Source organism: Arabidopsis lyrata (assembly GCF_000004255.2).
Source record: "Arabidopsis lyrata subsp. lyrata unplaced genomic scaffold ARALYscaffold_4, whole genome shotgun sequence".
Taxonomy (NCBI): Eukaryota; Viridiplantae; Streptophyta; class Magnoliopsida; order Brassicales; family Brassicaceae; genus Arabidopsis; species Arabidopsis lyrata.
In genome coordinates this window covers 21,161,439-21,177,534 of record NW_003302552.1, presented here as the reverse complement: position 1 = coordinate 21,177,534, position 16,096 = coordinate 21,161,439, and the positions used below count along the sequence as shown (strand labels likewise).

At 35.5% G+C, this 16,096-nt stretch overlaps 5 protein-coding genes across 8 annotated transcripts; 4 read left to right on the top strand and 1 right to left on the bottom strand.

The window, feature by feature from the left end:
* The first annotated feature begins 1,930 nt into the window (after nt 1-1,930).
* LOC9316103 (calmodulin-like protein 5) lies at nt 1,931-2,877 on the top strand. The gene has a single exon (XM_002881849.2). It carries the CDS (start codon nt 2,033-2,035, stop codon nt 2,678-2,680), a length of 648 nt encoding a protein of 215 aa, XP_002881895.1. The 5' UTR covers nt 1,931-2,032; the 3' UTR covers nt 2,681-2,877.
* An 88-nt stretch (nt 2,878-2,965) lies between these two features.
* LOC9317961 (protein FAR1-RELATED SEQUENCE 5) lies at nt 2,966-4,993 on the bottom strand. Of its 2 annotated transcripts, XM_021028507.1 has the most exons (4): nt 4,936-4,993; nt 4,242-4,271; nt 3,463-3,866; nt 2,966-3,366 (listed from the first exon to the last, which is right to left on the bottom strand). In XM_021028507.1, coding segments are annotated over exons 2-4 (621 nt in total). In that variant the 5' UTR covers nt 4,243-4,271; nt 4,936-4,993; the 3' UTR covers nt 2,966-3,150. The 2 variants fall into 2 exon arrangements, with proteins under 2 accessions (XP_020884166.1, XP_020884165.1); XM_021028506.1 differs by lacking the exons at nt 4,242-4,271; nt 4,936-4,993 and adding an exon at nt 4,013-4,233 and having other exon boundaries at nt 3,463-3,867.
* On the top strand, nt 4,509-6,540 carry LOC9317960 (F-box/kelch-repeat protein At2g43270). Its single transcript, XM_002881848.2, has 3 exons — nt 4,509-5,292; nt 5,391-6,219; nt 6,319-6,540. Exons 1-2 carry the CDS (start codon nt 4,848-4,850, stop codon nt 6,158-6,160), a joined length of 1,215 nt encoding a protein of 404 aa, XP_002881894.2. The 5' UTR covers nt 4,509-4,847; the 3' UTR covers nt 6,161-6,219; nt 6,319-6,540.
* A 1,249-nt stretch (nt 6,541-7,789) lies between these two features.
* LOC9317959 (putative E3 ubiquitin-protein ligase ARI4) lies at nt 7,790-9,692 on the top strand. Of its 3 annotated transcripts, XM_021029554.1 has the most exons (7): nt 7,790-8,218; nt 8,327-8,478; nt 8,561-8,657; nt 8,756-8,837; nt 8,905-9,083; nt 9,164-9,218; nt 9,296-9,692. In XM_021029554.1, exons 2-7 carry the CDS (start codon nt 8,357-8,359, stop codon nt 9,328-9,330), a joined length of 570 nt encoding a protein of 189 aa, XP_020885213.1. In that variant the 5' UTR covers nt 7,790-8,218; nt 8,327-8,356; the 3' UTR covers nt 9,331-9,692. The 3 variants fall into 3 exon arrangements, 2 of the variants coding, with proteins under 2 accessions (XP_020885213.1, XP_002881893.1); XR_002332831.1 differs by having other exon boundaries at nt 8,905-9,218; nt 9,296-9,328; XM_002881847.2 differs by having other exon boundaries at nt 7,790-8,478.
* Nucleotides 9,693-10,340: 648 nt separating this feature from the next.
* On the top strand, nt 10,341-11,848 carry LOC110229531 (F-box/LRR-repeat protein At2g43260). The gene is made up of 2 exons (XM_021030001.1): nt 10,341-10,848; nt 10,925-11,848. The coding sequence occupies exons 1-2, from the start codon at nt 10,428-10,430 to the stop codon at nt 11,764-11,766; spliced, it is 1,263 nt and encodes a 420-aa protein (XP_020885660.1). The 5' UTR covers nt 10,341-10,427; the 3' UTR covers nt 11,767-11,848.
* Nucleotides 11,849-16,096: the final 4,248 nt, after the last annotated feature.

The following is a 16,096-nucleotide window of genomic DNA, read 5'->3' as shown; positions in this document are numbered from 1 at the left end:
TGAGTGAGTGGAGCTGGCTTGGGTGAGCTGGAAGACAACAACCATATGAAGTCCATAAACACTTGTCACAAGTCAACTGTCCTTGGATCCCGTTACACCACACCCCCGCGTGAGAATCTCAAAATACTCCATTGTAGTATTCATTAATTTATACTATTGATCTAGTAGATATCAAAACTGAATATTAATTTTATGCTCTACTAATTCTTATATTCATATAATATGTAACTTACAAACGGGATAATCATATAACAACACAAACGCAAGATCCAACCATAGTTGCCTCGAAATAGTTAAAGAGCTGGTTTTCGTTATATACATACTCTTTCATGTCATGTAAGAAGTGGCTTTATGTTGGTTCTTTGAACTTATCGAAATTTTATTGCTATTGGTTTGCCTATGTAGTATTGGTCATGCTAGTGGCTGGAGTTCTAGTTATATATATATATCAGATCATGGGCCGTTTTGATTGAAAACTTCATCATCTTTTTAGGATTAACCATTTGTATATGGGTGCACAAAAAAAAAAAAAACCATTTGTATATATAGATTAATGACTAGTTCTTCTTTAAATCACTTTCCAACGAACTTTCTTGTCTTTTAACTAATTTTTTTTTTTAACTAAAACTTATTTAGTTACTGCTTCCTCCCTTATCAAGTAATAATAGTATTGCATGCAATATGAATAATAAAAATGAAAATTGTTGGCTGTTGGACAAGTACTGATGGGTCCACTTGGAAGAAGTAAACCAATAGAACAGCGACAACGGTCATAATCCAACGGTCATAATCCAACGGGCGTCATTCTTGGCGCGTTTTTGGCCCAATAACTTCCTTTAATTCTTAGACCCGTTACGTTATCATTAACAACACTTTTTTGTTTACTGATTCTAGAAAGAGTACGTCAATTCGTTGTGATGAGTTGAAAATAAAACACTGCCTTTAGATTAACAAATGGGTCGGATAAAAGAGTACTTAAGTATATAACTCGTCTATGTTGCTTTGCGGAGCCCTGAACTTTGGCTCAAATCTTTAACCTTCGAATTTGCCCATGTTTGGATAATTGGATTAATCAGATTTCGGGTGTGACTATGAGTTATCGGGAAAAAAAAGATCAGTTAACAAAGTCATTTGATAGGTTTCTTTAGGACTCAAGTTTTACGTATAAGATAAAAAGATATATAAAAGTCTGAAATACGAAGAAGACCGGCAAAGTTAAGATAACCAAACAAATGGGGACAGGAACAAAACATCAACAATAATAACAACGCGTTTTTGACATTACTTCATTTTTAATTTATCACAAAAGCGATGTATATGTTTAACTACACCACCTCTGCCTTCTTCACGCGTTTTCTGCAATTTCTTTACCTTTTTTTTTTTTAATACCGATAGTGGCTTGTTTTTCCACACTAATTCAATCTCTTTTCCGTTTTAAATTGTATATATTTATTCATTTGTCATGGTTCATACACTTAAATAGATTCTGTAAATCACGGCTTTTTCCTACTTTTAGCTTTTAACTTGTATTAGGTGAGATCCTTTAGACCTTAATTCGTTGTATAAAGATTAATTATTGTCATTCATTTAGTGATGTAAATATATAGATTAAGGTTTAGAGAACATAAGATGTAAAAAAAAAGTATAGTGTTGAACTTTTAAATGTGACTATTGTTGAATAGAGGAAGACTATTATGAGTCTGAAGAGTTTCAAATATTTTCAGAAAAGTCATGTTTCACTATAAATCCTCTTTGAAACGTTCCATTTTTTTTTTTTACTTTCTCCAAATAAAAAATTGAAAAGTGAAAGTAAAAGATTAAAAAATAGATTCAACGGTAGTATAGCGTGAAAAAGGAAAAGTAAATTCCCGAAAATATATTTTTTAATGATTATAATAAATGAAACTCTTTCTCTCTCTCCTCTATAAAAACAAACAATCTCCAAGTTTCTCTCTATCAACAAAGCTCTGTTTCAAGCTCTCTGTTTCTCAGATCTTCTCTCTGTTTTTTTTTTGCTCATAAAAGAACAGTTATGGTGAGAATATTCCTTCTCTACAATATACTAAACTCGTTTCTTCTCTCTTTAGTACCAAAGAAGCTACAAACTCTCTTCCCTCTCTCTTGGTTGGACAAAACTCTCCACAAGAACTCACCACCGTCTCCGTCTACGATGTTACCTTCTCCGCCATCGTCTTCTGCGCCGACGAAAAGAATAGATCCGTCCGAGCTCAAACGCGTTTTCCAGATGTTCGACAAGAACGGTGACGGTCGAATCACAAAGGAAGAGCTCAACGACTCACTAGAGAATCTAGGAATCTACATACCAGACAAAGATCTGACTCAAATGATCCATAAGATCGATGCTAACGGTGATGGATGCGTCGACATAGACGAGTTCGAGTCGCTGTACAGCTCGATTGTGGATGAGCATCACAACGATGGCGAAACAGAGGAAGAAGATATGAAAGACGCGTTTAACGTGTTTGACCAAGACGGAGATGGGTTTATCACTGTGGATGAGTTGAAATCTGTGATGGCTTCCTTGGGACTCAAGCAAGGGAAAACCCTAGATGGTTGCAAGAAGATGATTATGCAAGTTGATGCAGATGGTGATGGTAGAGTCAATTACAAAGAGTTTCTTCAGATGATGAAAGGTGGTGGCTTTAGCAGCAGTAATTGATCTTTAACTAGGGTTTGATTTGACAGAAGAGAAGTGTGTTTATTCGATTGATTGGTTTGTTTTTCTTGTTTTTTCCTCTGTAAATAATTATCTGATGACGAATCAAAACATCGTGTAATCGACGAAGGTGTGTAATCTTTGTTTTTCTTAGGGATCTCTTGTCTTATGTAAGATTCACCGTCTCATCTCTTCTGATTTTTAACTGTTTCCTATCAATGTAGTATATTGCAGAACCAACTACATTTGTATCAATCTAAAAGGCAAGATTCGTGTCCTGAAACCTGATTTGTATGTAAACCTTTCATGTCCTCTTCTACTCTATGGTTACAAAGTTTCTCACATTACATTCCATAAACAAATAAGATTCAAACCACATCTAGATTACACTTAAACCATTTACGATCGGGAAAGGCGGTATAGAAAGCTTTACCGATTGAAAGAATATACATCCGCACGCATACATAATTGGCTTAGATGGCATCTTGTTTACTTCGCAATAGCGCATGCTCTAGAGGTTCGAATTCTTTCAAATTGTTCACTACGTTCTCAACTTTCTTCGCTATCTGATTACTATGCTCTTCAACAATCTTTGCAAATGCATCTAGCTGTTCCTTGTACGCTGCACATAACCGCTTCTTGTTTCGCAGCTCTATCGTCAGTTCTTGAATTCTCTTATCTTTTTCGTCCTATAACAACAAAATTCACCAAAATGGTTTCAAACATTTGTTGCTCCAAATACCTAATGTTACACTGCACAAGGACATAAGTTAAGTTATACTCACCAGAGTATGGCGAGCCTCGCGAGGTGAAACAACGAGTGGATGATTATGTTCTTTGACGAATTTGGTAATGACCCATTTGCCAGACCTGTCATACTTAACATGAATCATGGCTTTGCAACCTTCTCTTGTACTCGGTCTTGGTTTCCTAACTGATCCAAACTTACCACGGATACTAACACAATGACCTTCTTTGTTACAACCGAATCTCCGGGCAAGGATTCTTCCGTCTTTCTCGGATCTCCGGCACGACATTACACGCATTACAAACCCTAAACGTCTAGAGTAATCATCATAGAACATCTTAGCAGCATCCTCGGATTCAAATTCAATCCCTTCACGAGGCTCTATAGCAAAATCATCTGTGTTGTTGCTGTTCTTAGTGGCTGAATCATCCTCATCTTCCACTGCCACAAAAAACATAATCAAGTTTGAAAATTATGTGAGCCACTTGATAGTTCAGTTCAACTTGGAGAATCTGATTTGGAAAATCTCAGAAATGTTGGAAAAAGTTTCAATTTTTCTGTACTAGAAGATTGTTCAAAGTATTATTCTTTTCATCGATCTGAACAAGAATGTGTCGAAGTAATAAGAAAATTGAAACGTAGAGACGAAAACCAATCGAAGAAATCCGGCAAATCGCTAATGTTAGCTGAATCAGTTGAGAAAAAATTAAGACCCAAAGACGAAAAATTCGATTGAAGAAATTATTCATATGGAGTTTAATGTAATTGAAGACACAAAAAGAAAAGTAAGACGAAAAGCTGAGAAATTTAGCTTACTGGATTTGACGATCAGAGCAGGATCTTCGGCTGCACGAGCGAGCACAATAGATAGAGAAAGAGAGAGGTGACCAAAATTAATCTTTTAGAAATTGACTGAGCTAAATTGTAATAATGAAATATTTGTAGGGGTTTTCGTTAAAAACTAATCTACGACTTTTTTTTTTGGTAAGGTTTATTTTTTTGGCTATTGTAATAATGAAATATTTTTTTGAAATATTTGAAAGTGGTAAAAAAAATAGAGATATGTTGAAAAAAAGAACTGATAAAAAAAGAAAGAAAGACAAATCTGGTTCTTGAAAAACTGGTGAAAAAAAGTTTTCCTATCCCATCTCCAATTTCATCAAGAATTTAAAACCTAGGGATTAAATAATTTGATTAAAGTCCCATACAATTATGGGCCAAACACTTTATGTGGATTACATTGGAAAAAAAAAAAAGAAAAACAATTAACACTCTCATTTCAGATCATGATTGGCTTTTATATCTAAAGTAGCCCAAAAACAGTAAAGAGATGTATTAAAAATAGAGATATGTTGCAAAAAATAACAAGAAAGAAAAGGAAAGTTATCTCTGAGTTTTGAAGTAGAAAAAAAAATATAAAATATGCAGACAAGAGAAATTATGGGTGGCGAAGAGAAGAACCTTAATCCGATGGACTACCTAGTTACCGATTTACTGGAAGAAATCTTACTTGGACTGCCGTTGAAATCAGTCTTCAGATTCAAAACAGTCTCAAAGCAATGGAGATCAATCCTGGAGTCGAGGAGGTTCGTGGATATGCGTTTGAAGAAAGTTCAGAAGAAGCTGAAAATCCTAGCTGTGGGAGAAGGCCGGACCAAGTCGGGATTTGAAGGTGACGAAGAGATCGAGATGATCTATTTACACTGCGATGACGCCACACAACCCTCGCTGACATTCGACGGTTTGGTCTGCATCCCAAAACCAGGTTGGATCAACGTTTTGAACCCATCGACCAGACAACTCCGGCGATTCCCTTGTAGCCCAGATCATCCCGTGTCTCCTTTTTGTCTTAATCGTCAGCTAAGAGGTAATCTGTTACATTACATGCATGGTTTATAAAAGAGTCAGTCAAATATATGTTGTAATTTAGTTGTCTGAAAAGATTAAAATAAAAAAAAATTGCAGCCTGGCCATACCTCACTTTCTTCCCGGGAAATTGGGCAATGGGATTCGGTAGAGATAAAGTTAATGGTTGCTATAAAGTGGTGAGGATGTGTTTTGATCCTGTGGAAGAATGTGAGGTTCTTGATCTTGAAACAGGTGAATGGAGGAAACTGAATCCACCTGGACCACCTTTTCACGATATCGATGTGGGTAGGAAGTCAGTGTGTGTGAATGGGTCAATCTACTGGTTAAAACTTTTGTGGGATTTGAAATTACTTGCCTTGAATCTTCACACACTAGAGTTCCGATATGTTTCGATTCCACATACGTGGTTCACCCTTGATACCCAGATAATGAACCTTGAGGACCGTCTAGCCATAGCCAAAACCCATGGTGGGCCTGAATGGGAACTAGAAATACTGAGCATGATGGATTCAGAAGAAGAATTATGGACCAAGACTTACTCCATAACTTTAGCCAGTATCATTATTGGCCTCCCATGGGAGCATAGTTGGTTCACGGTGGTGACTGTTTCAAAGTTAGGGAATCTTGTCTTGTATGACAAACACAAGAGGCTGTTCAAATATAATACAAAGACAAATGAGATTTGCTGTCTCTCCTCAAATATTTCTGTTATATCTCTTTGCCTCGAGAATTTGGCACCACTTCGATCTGACTCAGGACATCATCCGGATCCGGATCCGGAGGATTATAAAATCAGGATATCTAGTTGCGGATTGTGTTTGAAGCATCCGGAGGCCGGGATATCCACTCTAGTTGTAGATCGTTAAAATGGAAGTAAATGGACTCCTCTCTATCTCTATGCCCCTTGCTTGTACCTTGTAAGCAAGTAAGAAGCTTCAAATTTTTTTACTTATTTACAGACTGTGACTAGGGGAAAAAACTGTATATGTGATATTTATCAAAATTATGGTTTAACATACAACAGGTAGCTCACTAAAAGGTGGAGGAGACTCACTTTGTTCCCGAAGACATCTTACTGCGGCAATGTTTCATTATCTTGCTCATTCACTTTGTTTTATTTTTTATTTTATTTTTCCAAAATTACTTATTTGGTATTTTTAAGGATGCTATAATGTTACGGATGGCTTCACCTTACCGAGATGGCATTCTAAGCTCAATATTCTTAATTTAATTACTTCTTCAGGAACTAATAGAGATTATATACGTTTATCATATAGGAATCAGATTTAGGGAAGAGAGTGCAACATATGAGTTTTCTGTAGAGAACTACGATTCCCTTGATAAGACAAATTGAATACGTACGTTTTCGAGAGAAAAAAAAAATACATTTGCAAAACGTTTGACTTGGGGTATGATTTCAACAACCAAAAGCATGTCCATTGACTTTTAGTATACTATGATCATATTGAGGATAAGTATGCATCTATTAGGATGAAGACTAGTAGTAGAGGAACTTTAGAGAAAAACGGAGAATTTCTTATTTTATGACTTTTGAGTTTGACGATTACAAAAATGGATATTACAAACATGAGCTAGACTATCGAATGATATTTACAAGGCTGAGCTAGATATTGGTGAAAAATACATATTTTGTTGATCACATGTCTTATAACTAATTTAAGAGATGTCTCTTAACATAAGAGTTGTCTTAAGAAACCATCAATAAAAATGGTATAAGGTTTCACTTTGTCGGTGAAAATTCCCGTTTTTGCCCTCTCTAAGTCAGCGACGAGTTCTGGGCCGATGTGGGAAATGGGCCGAACTGATGTCGAGCATCTTTTGTCTTGTAACTTTGGAAGCAGCTCCCAACAATGTACTTCTGTTTGTGTATCCAATACTGAAATAAAGTTTGATATCTGTATATTAAACATGTAAAATATCTAAAAGAAATCATTCTTGGAATAACTGATCGTCATTCTTTCGAATTTATAATTGTCTTTGTCTTATAAAAGAAAGTTAAAAGGTATAATTTATGTTAGTTCTGAAATCCAAATGTTCACGGTTTGATGTCATCTAGTTGAACCGGTCATTTCTAGCTTGGTCTAATAGCTACACTGAGTCACTGAGCGAGAATATTTAGGGAAGGAAGTAAAGGGTCAGCCGTTAGTTTAAATGGCTTGGAGACGTAAAATTCTATCATACTTATAAGTTATAATTACTAGTATTTTAATTAAGCTGCATGTGTTTTTTTATATTAGATTTCTTCGATTAAAATCAATAAAAAAAAAAAAACTGATTCTGATTGATGCAATGCTAATTAAATAAATCAATATTTTGGGCTAGTTTATATAATTATAAAAATTAGAATACAAGAAAACTTATTAGTATGAATTAAGTGCAGAGAAAAAGTGCAAAAGCAAACTTAGCAACTAAGAAGATCTTGAAATAAATTTTATCTAGTTGGAAAATACGTAATATTTTCACGCGTAAGGTTAAACTTGTAGTTAGTTACAGCTAAGTGCCTCGTCAAATGTCATAAGTAAATAAATTGTAATTTTCCATTTTTGATAGTTAGGTATAAGCATAGTGCATTGTGACGTCAAAAGAAAGGCTAAGTGCATTGTAATATAGGAGACGTAAGTAATTAAGTTAGTGTTTTCCTTTTCTTTCTTATCAAGGTAATTTTGAAAATCAGAATTAAATGTAAGAATATCTTCTTGTAGCAATAAAGACGAGTTGTTTGTTACTCTCGATCATACGCCTCAGAAGTCAGCACTCAACCTTTGTACACATCACTATCAGTCAGTTGGTTTTCTTCTTACTTTACCTCACGCGGATTCCTAATTGTGTTTATATAAGATGGAGTCATTTCTCATTTTGATTATTGTATTCACGTCTAATTCTCTTCTTTCTCACATTACTTGGTATGCTTTTGATTTTCTTCTTAGTGTATTCTCTGAAACAGAATGCTTTCTTTTCTAATTAATCTTGTGTTTGGTTTTGATTCGTCAATCATCTGATTCTTTTCTTAGGTTTAACACTTGAAAACTTTGGAAAGAATCATGGAGGGAGTAAGAGGCCAGACTCAGAACATCAATGAGGTTTATGACACAATCAAAAGGGTTGCTTCTCGCCTAGGAATTTCTGAAGATCAAGCTACTGTTTTACTTTTGATATACAAATGGTATGTATCTACTTTTCTTATTTCTTATTTTTTCATACTTGCTTTGTTCTTGTCACTGATTATGAATTCTGAATTTGGTTAGGGATGAAGAAAGACTTGTCTCAAAATTCAAACAATCTCCTAATGATTGCGTTAATGATCATTACTTTGTCACCAAGCCTGTGTTTGATTTGGACTGGGTATGTATGTTCCTTAATTATTCTCTACGTCTTTTTTAAGGATTGTGACAAATTTTAGTTTCTGAATTTATACTAACTCTTCTTTTATACATTTCTAGACTGAATGCCTTCTTTGCAAACATTTCACTGCCTGCATAAACCTTGGATGCGGTGACCATTTTTGTGACAAATGCTTTAGAGGTAACACATTTAAGCTTGTGTGTTGAGATTTTTTTTGTGAGCTAAAATGCTCTACTCATTTCTGTAGAATACTATGAGTCCAAAATACATAAAGATAATTTGGACATGGACTGTCCAAATGACAACTGTTGCAAATTCCTCCCACGTTCTTTGATAAAAGATAATATGATGTCTAAGGAAGTACGAAAGAGATACGAGGCTTCGCTGCTTGAGAATTTTCGCCATGCCACCAAACAACCACACACTGTAACTATAAGTATTATTTTCAATAGTACTATATAACAATTTTTGTCATGTGTTACCATTTTACAATTATTTTTATTTAGGAGGAGGATAGTCTTTTAAAAAAAAGTGGCTCCCAAATTTTCGGAAAGGGTAAAGGTTAGTACAACATTGCTTATTTTTCAAAGTTAATTATTTGTTAAATTGTTTTATTTAATCATTTTCAAATACAACAGATTTGGCAAGTGGGAGTGGAGAAAACAAAAAGTAATTATTTCTTGTGGCTGGTGTGCATATGTTTGCTCCAAAGTATTGAGAAGGCAAATTGATTGGAATCATCATTATTCACAACATCTTATCGCCATTTTAGTGTTCATATTCTCAAAGATAATTTGATAATAATTATAAGTAATTTATATAAGTAAGGTGTGGTTATTAAAATATTTGATAGAAATAAAAGGTATTACATTGTAACTGACTCTACGTTAACAATGTTTTTATCGACTAGATAATGTATTGGCAGATTCTATTACCAAGTCCAAGCGGGCATTTATGTGCTAGTTTATTATGAAATAAAATGCGTTTCTGACCACAATGTGAAGAATGCCAATTACTATCGCAATTTAAATTGATTATGTTGCTGTATGATTTTGTAGTTTTTAATTAATTAGCTATGTTTATAAAAATACATAAAGCTAATCAAAAAGTTCAGAACTTAATCACTTTTTTGCTCTCAGACTGTTTCTAGTTAAGTTTTGAACTTTTGCCTTATCTCACAATTTAGAATCAATAGTTAGTAGTAAAACTTGTACAAACCACAAGTTTATACTTAGCATAATTATAAGTATTGATTATGTTTATACTTAAAAGAGGATGCATGGCAACTCAAACATAATTGAATAAACTAAACTAACTTTATTGTAACTCCTAATTGTAACCGATGTCAAACCAAAGAGAAAATCATTTCTTCTTCACATTAAAGCGATTTTGGGAGCCAAAACAGTGAAGACCATGTGTTTTTTTTTCTCTACTTTTATATAAAGTCGGCGCAATCTTGCCATGAAATTATTCTAACGTTTTAAGAAATTAAGACGTGAAATCTTTAAGTTCTAAGAAATTGATGAAGGCTTCACGTTGACGATGTTATTGGATACTTTTTTTTGTCTTAATTAATTGGGCCTTAAAAAGGCCTAAAATAAATGGGTATAATTGTAATTCAAAAATATCGAAGATATAAACAATGTAATTTCCGGACCATGAAGGGATCTAGCCCAAGTGCCTAACACAAACGGCAAGTCAATCTTTGAGTTTCCCTTTTGGTATATAGATTGGGAATTTCTCACCGAAACAAGCAAGTAAGCTTCAAAAATGGGGGAAGAAGAAGAGAACCCTAATTCGATCGATATACTTCCCGATTTACTGGAAGAAGTTTTCCTTCGATTGCCCACAAAATCGATTCTCAAATGCAGAACCGTCTCAAAACAATGGAGATCAATCCTGGAATCGAAGAGGTTCGCGGAGAGGCATATGAGTCTTCAAAAGAGCCGCCGGAAAATTCTAGCTGCTTACAACTGCGACTGCGGCGGACGGAGGAGGCTCCTACCCGAGTCACGGTTTGAAGGGGACGAAGAGATTGTCTATCTGCACTGCGACGCCTCACGACCCTCGATGACTTGTCAAGGTTTGGTCTGCTTCCCCGAGCAAGATTGGATCATCGTTTTGAACCCGTCGACCAGACAACTCCGGAGATTCCCTTCTGGCTTGAACCATAACTGCAGATTTGGAATCGGTAATAATTTATCAGAGAAATTTTTTCTACTTGTTTTAGAGTATAAATTGAAAAAAAAATGGAAACTTTTTTTCAGGATTATGGAAGACTTTCTCTCCGGGAAACTGGGTAATGGGATTTGGTAGAGACAAATTTAATGGTAGATATAAAGTTGTGCGGATGTCTTTTTCTTTCCGGAGACTTAGGCAAGAGGAACCTGTGGTGGAATGTGGTCTTCTTGATGTTGATACTGGTGAATGGCGGAAGCTGAGTCCACCTCCTTATGTGGTCAATGTGGGAAGCAAATCGGTATGTGTGAATGGATCTATCTACTGGTTACACATTCAGACGGTTTACAGAATACTGGCCTTGGATCTTCACAAAGAAGAGTTTCATAAAGTCCCACTTCCGCCTACGCTGGTCACGCTGGACACTCAGATGGTGAACCTTGAGGACCGTCTAGTCCTTGCTATAACCAGAGTTAGGCCTGAATGGATACTAGAGATATGGGGCATGGATACATACAAAGAAAAATGGAGCAAGATTTACTCCATAAGTTTGGATCATAGAGTTGTTTCCTGGCGAAGGCAGAAAAGGTGGTTCACGCCTGTGGCAGTTTCTAAGCAAGGGAATCTTGTCTTCTATGACAATAAGAAGAGGCTGTTCAAATTTTATCCAGTGGAAGATGAGATTCGTTGTCTCTCGTTAGACACTTGTGTTATGTCTCCTTATGTGGAAAACTTGGTCCCTCTTCCGTTAAAACCAAGCCATCCGCATCCTGCTCCGAAAAATTCGGATTTTGAAATGAGGATATCCAGATGCCGCTTGTTTTCGACGCCAGGTTCTTGGATATCCAAAATTTTGAAACGGAATGTTATGATTCTAGAGATTTTGTTTACCTCTTTAGCAATAGTTGGTTATATATGCTTACCTCTCTAGGAGTTACTTATCTGGTGTCAAACTATTATTTGGTTCCGCTTACTTCGAGATCTTATGATATTTATTTTGCCAACTTAATTTTCTTCTTCTTTCCTTTAACCTTTAAATCGATTTAAGTAGATTCCGATGCATGCCTCTCTTTCACTCTCTTCTTCTATGCAAGTAAACACAAAGCCTCAATTTTCTACTTGTTTACGGAAATCTGGATATTGACTAGGAGCACAACTTTATGTGATACTATGGCATAATGGTTGATATTCACTTTGTGCCCGAAGACAGCTTCTGCATAGATGTTGCAGACCAAATAAACATTCATGAAGACTACATGCTGTGTTTTACCAGCTTCTACACGCTCCCTGATATGGGGAAACATATGACAAAAAGTGTTGGTATAGCAAAGAGTGATGTTATAAAATGATTTTGAGGAGCTTACAATTTATAAGAAGTTTGGTTTGGCGTATGTGAAGCACTCTTTCGAAAGTGCCAAGAGAAGAGCATAGATAGCAGTAAAAGAAGATTTGGTACAGAGGGAAACCGAAAAAGCTCCTTCGATCAACAGCATCGGCAAGAGTAAGAGCAAGACCAAGAGGAAGGAAGAGCAACTGCTTCTGCTGATCAAACTCTAGAGCTGTGGAAAACTGATGGAACACTCCAACAAAGTTTTGAAGGTTATTTGAATTGTCTTGCATGTGTTGCCTTCCACCCATATGGGAAATACCTCGGGCTAACAAGCTATGGAATTGCAATTCAACAAGATGGAGCATTAGCAGCTTCTTCTGCGTGTGATTCACTCGCACGGGTTTTGTTCCCTCAGGTAAAAACCGACCATCTACAAACCCTCGATAGTTAATCTCCTTTGTTCTATATGCTTCTCTGAGGAAGTTGCAGTGCCGTGCAGCTCAGCCAGTACCATTATACTAGGTCGCTCTATGTATGCTCGCTGGATGAGGCAGCAACATAGTCTTCTCCGAGCTTGGGACTCAGTAGGCGTTTTGATGTATTTAAGCAGATGATTGTTGAAAAAGTTGGTCCCGATGAAGCTTAATTCACAAACGGTGGTTATGGTGAAAGTGAAACAGATGAAAGGCTTTGGTATTCAACCAAGGCTGAGATCCTATGGACCAGCCCTTTGTGGTTTCTGTAGGAAAGGTGATGCAGACAATGCAGTCGGAAGCGCATTTGGTCCCTGAAGAGCCCCAGCTTACTGCTCATTTGAAAGTTACTTTTTTTACTTGGTTTTGTTGCAGGGATGGCTGGAAATGCTAACCTCAAGTCAAGATTTGCTTTAACTTGTGATTCCATTTCTTGCTCTAGCTTAAGAATGTTGTCCATAGATGTCATATAAATGGAGGGTCCAGCTAGGCAGCTACGTTACATACCTTAAGAACAAAGCCTTGCTAGAGAAATGAAACGGGAAGTTGAAAAGGAAAAAAAAAGGTTTCTCCAACATTAAACTTATTTTACGAATGGGCCCAAAACGCCCATTAATATTGTTGTTGTTAAAAGCCCATTAATTATCATGCGTTGTTTATTTCTCTCTGAGACAGAATTCGAATTTTTTGAACAAGAGAGATCATAGCGCCAAAAGAAGCTTGAGGAAGCCGACGAATTTTTCTCTCTTCTCACCGAGATTTGCTTCGCTCTCAAGGTATACATGTTTCTTAATCGCTTCTCTTGGTTGTTGAATCGTTTCAATTTTTCTGATTATCGCTCAAGGTATACAAGCTCCTTGGTTTGCTGGATCGATTTAGATCTCCATCTGTTTGATAATCGCTTAGTTGCTTTGGAATCGATTTAGATCTCCATCTGAAATCATCGAAGCTTTTTCATCTGATAATGTCTTCTTGTTGAGTTCCATCTGAATCGATCTCTGTGTTTTTGATAAAAATTGCTTTTCCCGATGAATCGATTGAAGAAATAGTGAACGATACTTGTATAATCATCCTTCTGAGTTCTGAATCTAGCTAGGTTTCCCTGAATGTGATCTTCTTCTGTTTAGTAATTGATAATCGCTCAAGGTACTTGTTGAATCGATTTTAGAGCTTCCTCTGTTAATGATTCTTAATCTTCCAACTAATTGATAATCATCTAGTTGTATTCCTAGCTATCACTTCTGATGAATCTCTCTATCACACTGCTTTGGAATCGATTGAGTTTTCTTTAATAAACGCAAAGTGTGTGTTTGTAACTTCTCAAAAGGATCGCAGATGGAAGATATAGATGAGGGATTGGCGGTAGTAGCGGCTGTCATCAATGAGGTTGAGGCTGAGCCTGAAGAACCTCCAAATATTGGAGAAATGGTGCATGCTGCAGCTGTTTATGTCCTCAACAAAGGATTTGCTTTGTATGTGTTTTACCAATCTTTTAGAAACTGAGTTTGTTTATTATCTTTTGAAAGCAGATTTGGCTCATGTGATTTGGGGAAACTGAGTTTGTTCTCGTTAGTTCGGTGACGTCGGTCGATCTTGTTTGGACAAAATGGTGGGGTATTGTGAGAGTCAACATCTTCAGTAGGTGGAGGTGAGTACATTTGGAGTTATGATCTATCTCCTTATAGTTAAGAATTTGGATTTGCTTGATCAAGTATAGAGTCATGATCTATCTTGGGTATAGTGAGTACATTTGGAGTTATCATCTTTGATAGTTATCTAGAGTCAATGTTGGGTTTGCTTGATCAAGTATAGTATTACTTATGAGCATAATCGTATAATGTCATTTCATAATCAATGGGTAACTATAGTTATTATAATAGGGAAAATTAACATTTTTAAATTCATTTCGTTAGTGACACCCTTAACAGTACTAATTTTCGTTTTCGTTTTATATTTACACTAAACTCAATAAGAAACTGAAATGATCACATCTGGCATGACATGACAAATCGAAAGTCTTTCAAAAGAAATGTTGAAAGACAAAAAAAAAGGCCAATAAAAAACAAAACTGATAAGTTAATTACAAACACCGATAGCAATAAAATCTAGCTACTACTAGTATTGATCATCACGAATCTTTATAGAATTCATTCAAAGTCCATTAAAATGAGATAACTACTAATTACTGTTTGGCTATTATTTTAACCTCTTAAAAAGAAATTAAGTTCTAAAGCCTATCTATACCCATAACGCAAACTTTATCGGGAACGATTGGAAACCCTCACGATTTCAAAATTTCTATAATGTCGGTTTTCCATGCAAACCCAATTCGTCATATCGAGACTTGAATTTTTGTTTAACGAAAAAAATTTATTAAACAAAAAAATAATAGGCAAAAGTAGTTGCTTGATCAAAACAACGATGATGAAGATATACGAACAACAAGAATATCAGGAACATTAAAAAATATTGAAGATAGTATTAACTATTAAGTCACAGAATCATATAAAGCGAATTGATCAACTACTACTTAAACTAGTACAATATTATTGAATCATGAAAATAAAAACCACCGGTAAATAAAGCGTAGAATTGTGAAATAATCTATTACAAAGTATATTTTAGATAAAAATGAGTTGTGTCAACTAGAAACGCTTTTGAGTTATCTTAACATTAAACCAAAAAAAAAAGAAGCTTTTGAGTTATTACCATTTTCATATATATGATCCTCCAATTTCCATAGTCTTGGATATCCAGTGAATGTAGAAAATTCGGGAAGCAAGTTTCCATGTATGTATATTTATTCTTGAGAAATCAGATTTTGATGGAAACATAATGCAGAACATATTAAAGAACTTTAAGAAAACATTACCTTTCTAGGTCATGCATGTGCATGCGGTTAAAAATTTCCTGTTTTCTAACTTTTTGCAATGACCAATATTGAAAAGTGTAAAAATTGCTTTAACAAATAAGCAAGTATATGCAGAATTTAAGTGATTAGAAGATTTTAGAAATAGAGTCAAACTTGTAGCCGTTTAAAAAGGCTTTGTTAAGCAAGTATAAGAAAGCCTATATATCTAAGAAATAGATTCAAACTTTAGTTCTTTTTGCTCTTCTGATTTTTAGTGATTAGAAGTAAAGATATAGTAAGTATATATCTATGTAAATCACAGTCCCAGTGTCTATGGAAGCATTATCAGCTTCTTATGCGTGTGATTCACTTGCACGAGTTTGAGATCTCCGCACTTGTAGGAGTATCCTCGTCTTCAAGGACACATCAAACCCGTAATACTCAAGTTTAATTTTGTTCCCTTGGTCCTCTTCCTCACGTAAAAACCGACCATTTACTAACTAACCCTTGATAGTTAATCTCCTCTGTTCTATATGCTTCTCCGAGGAAGTTGCAGTGCTGTGCAGCTCAGCCAGTACCATTATAATATGTCGCTCTATGTATGCTC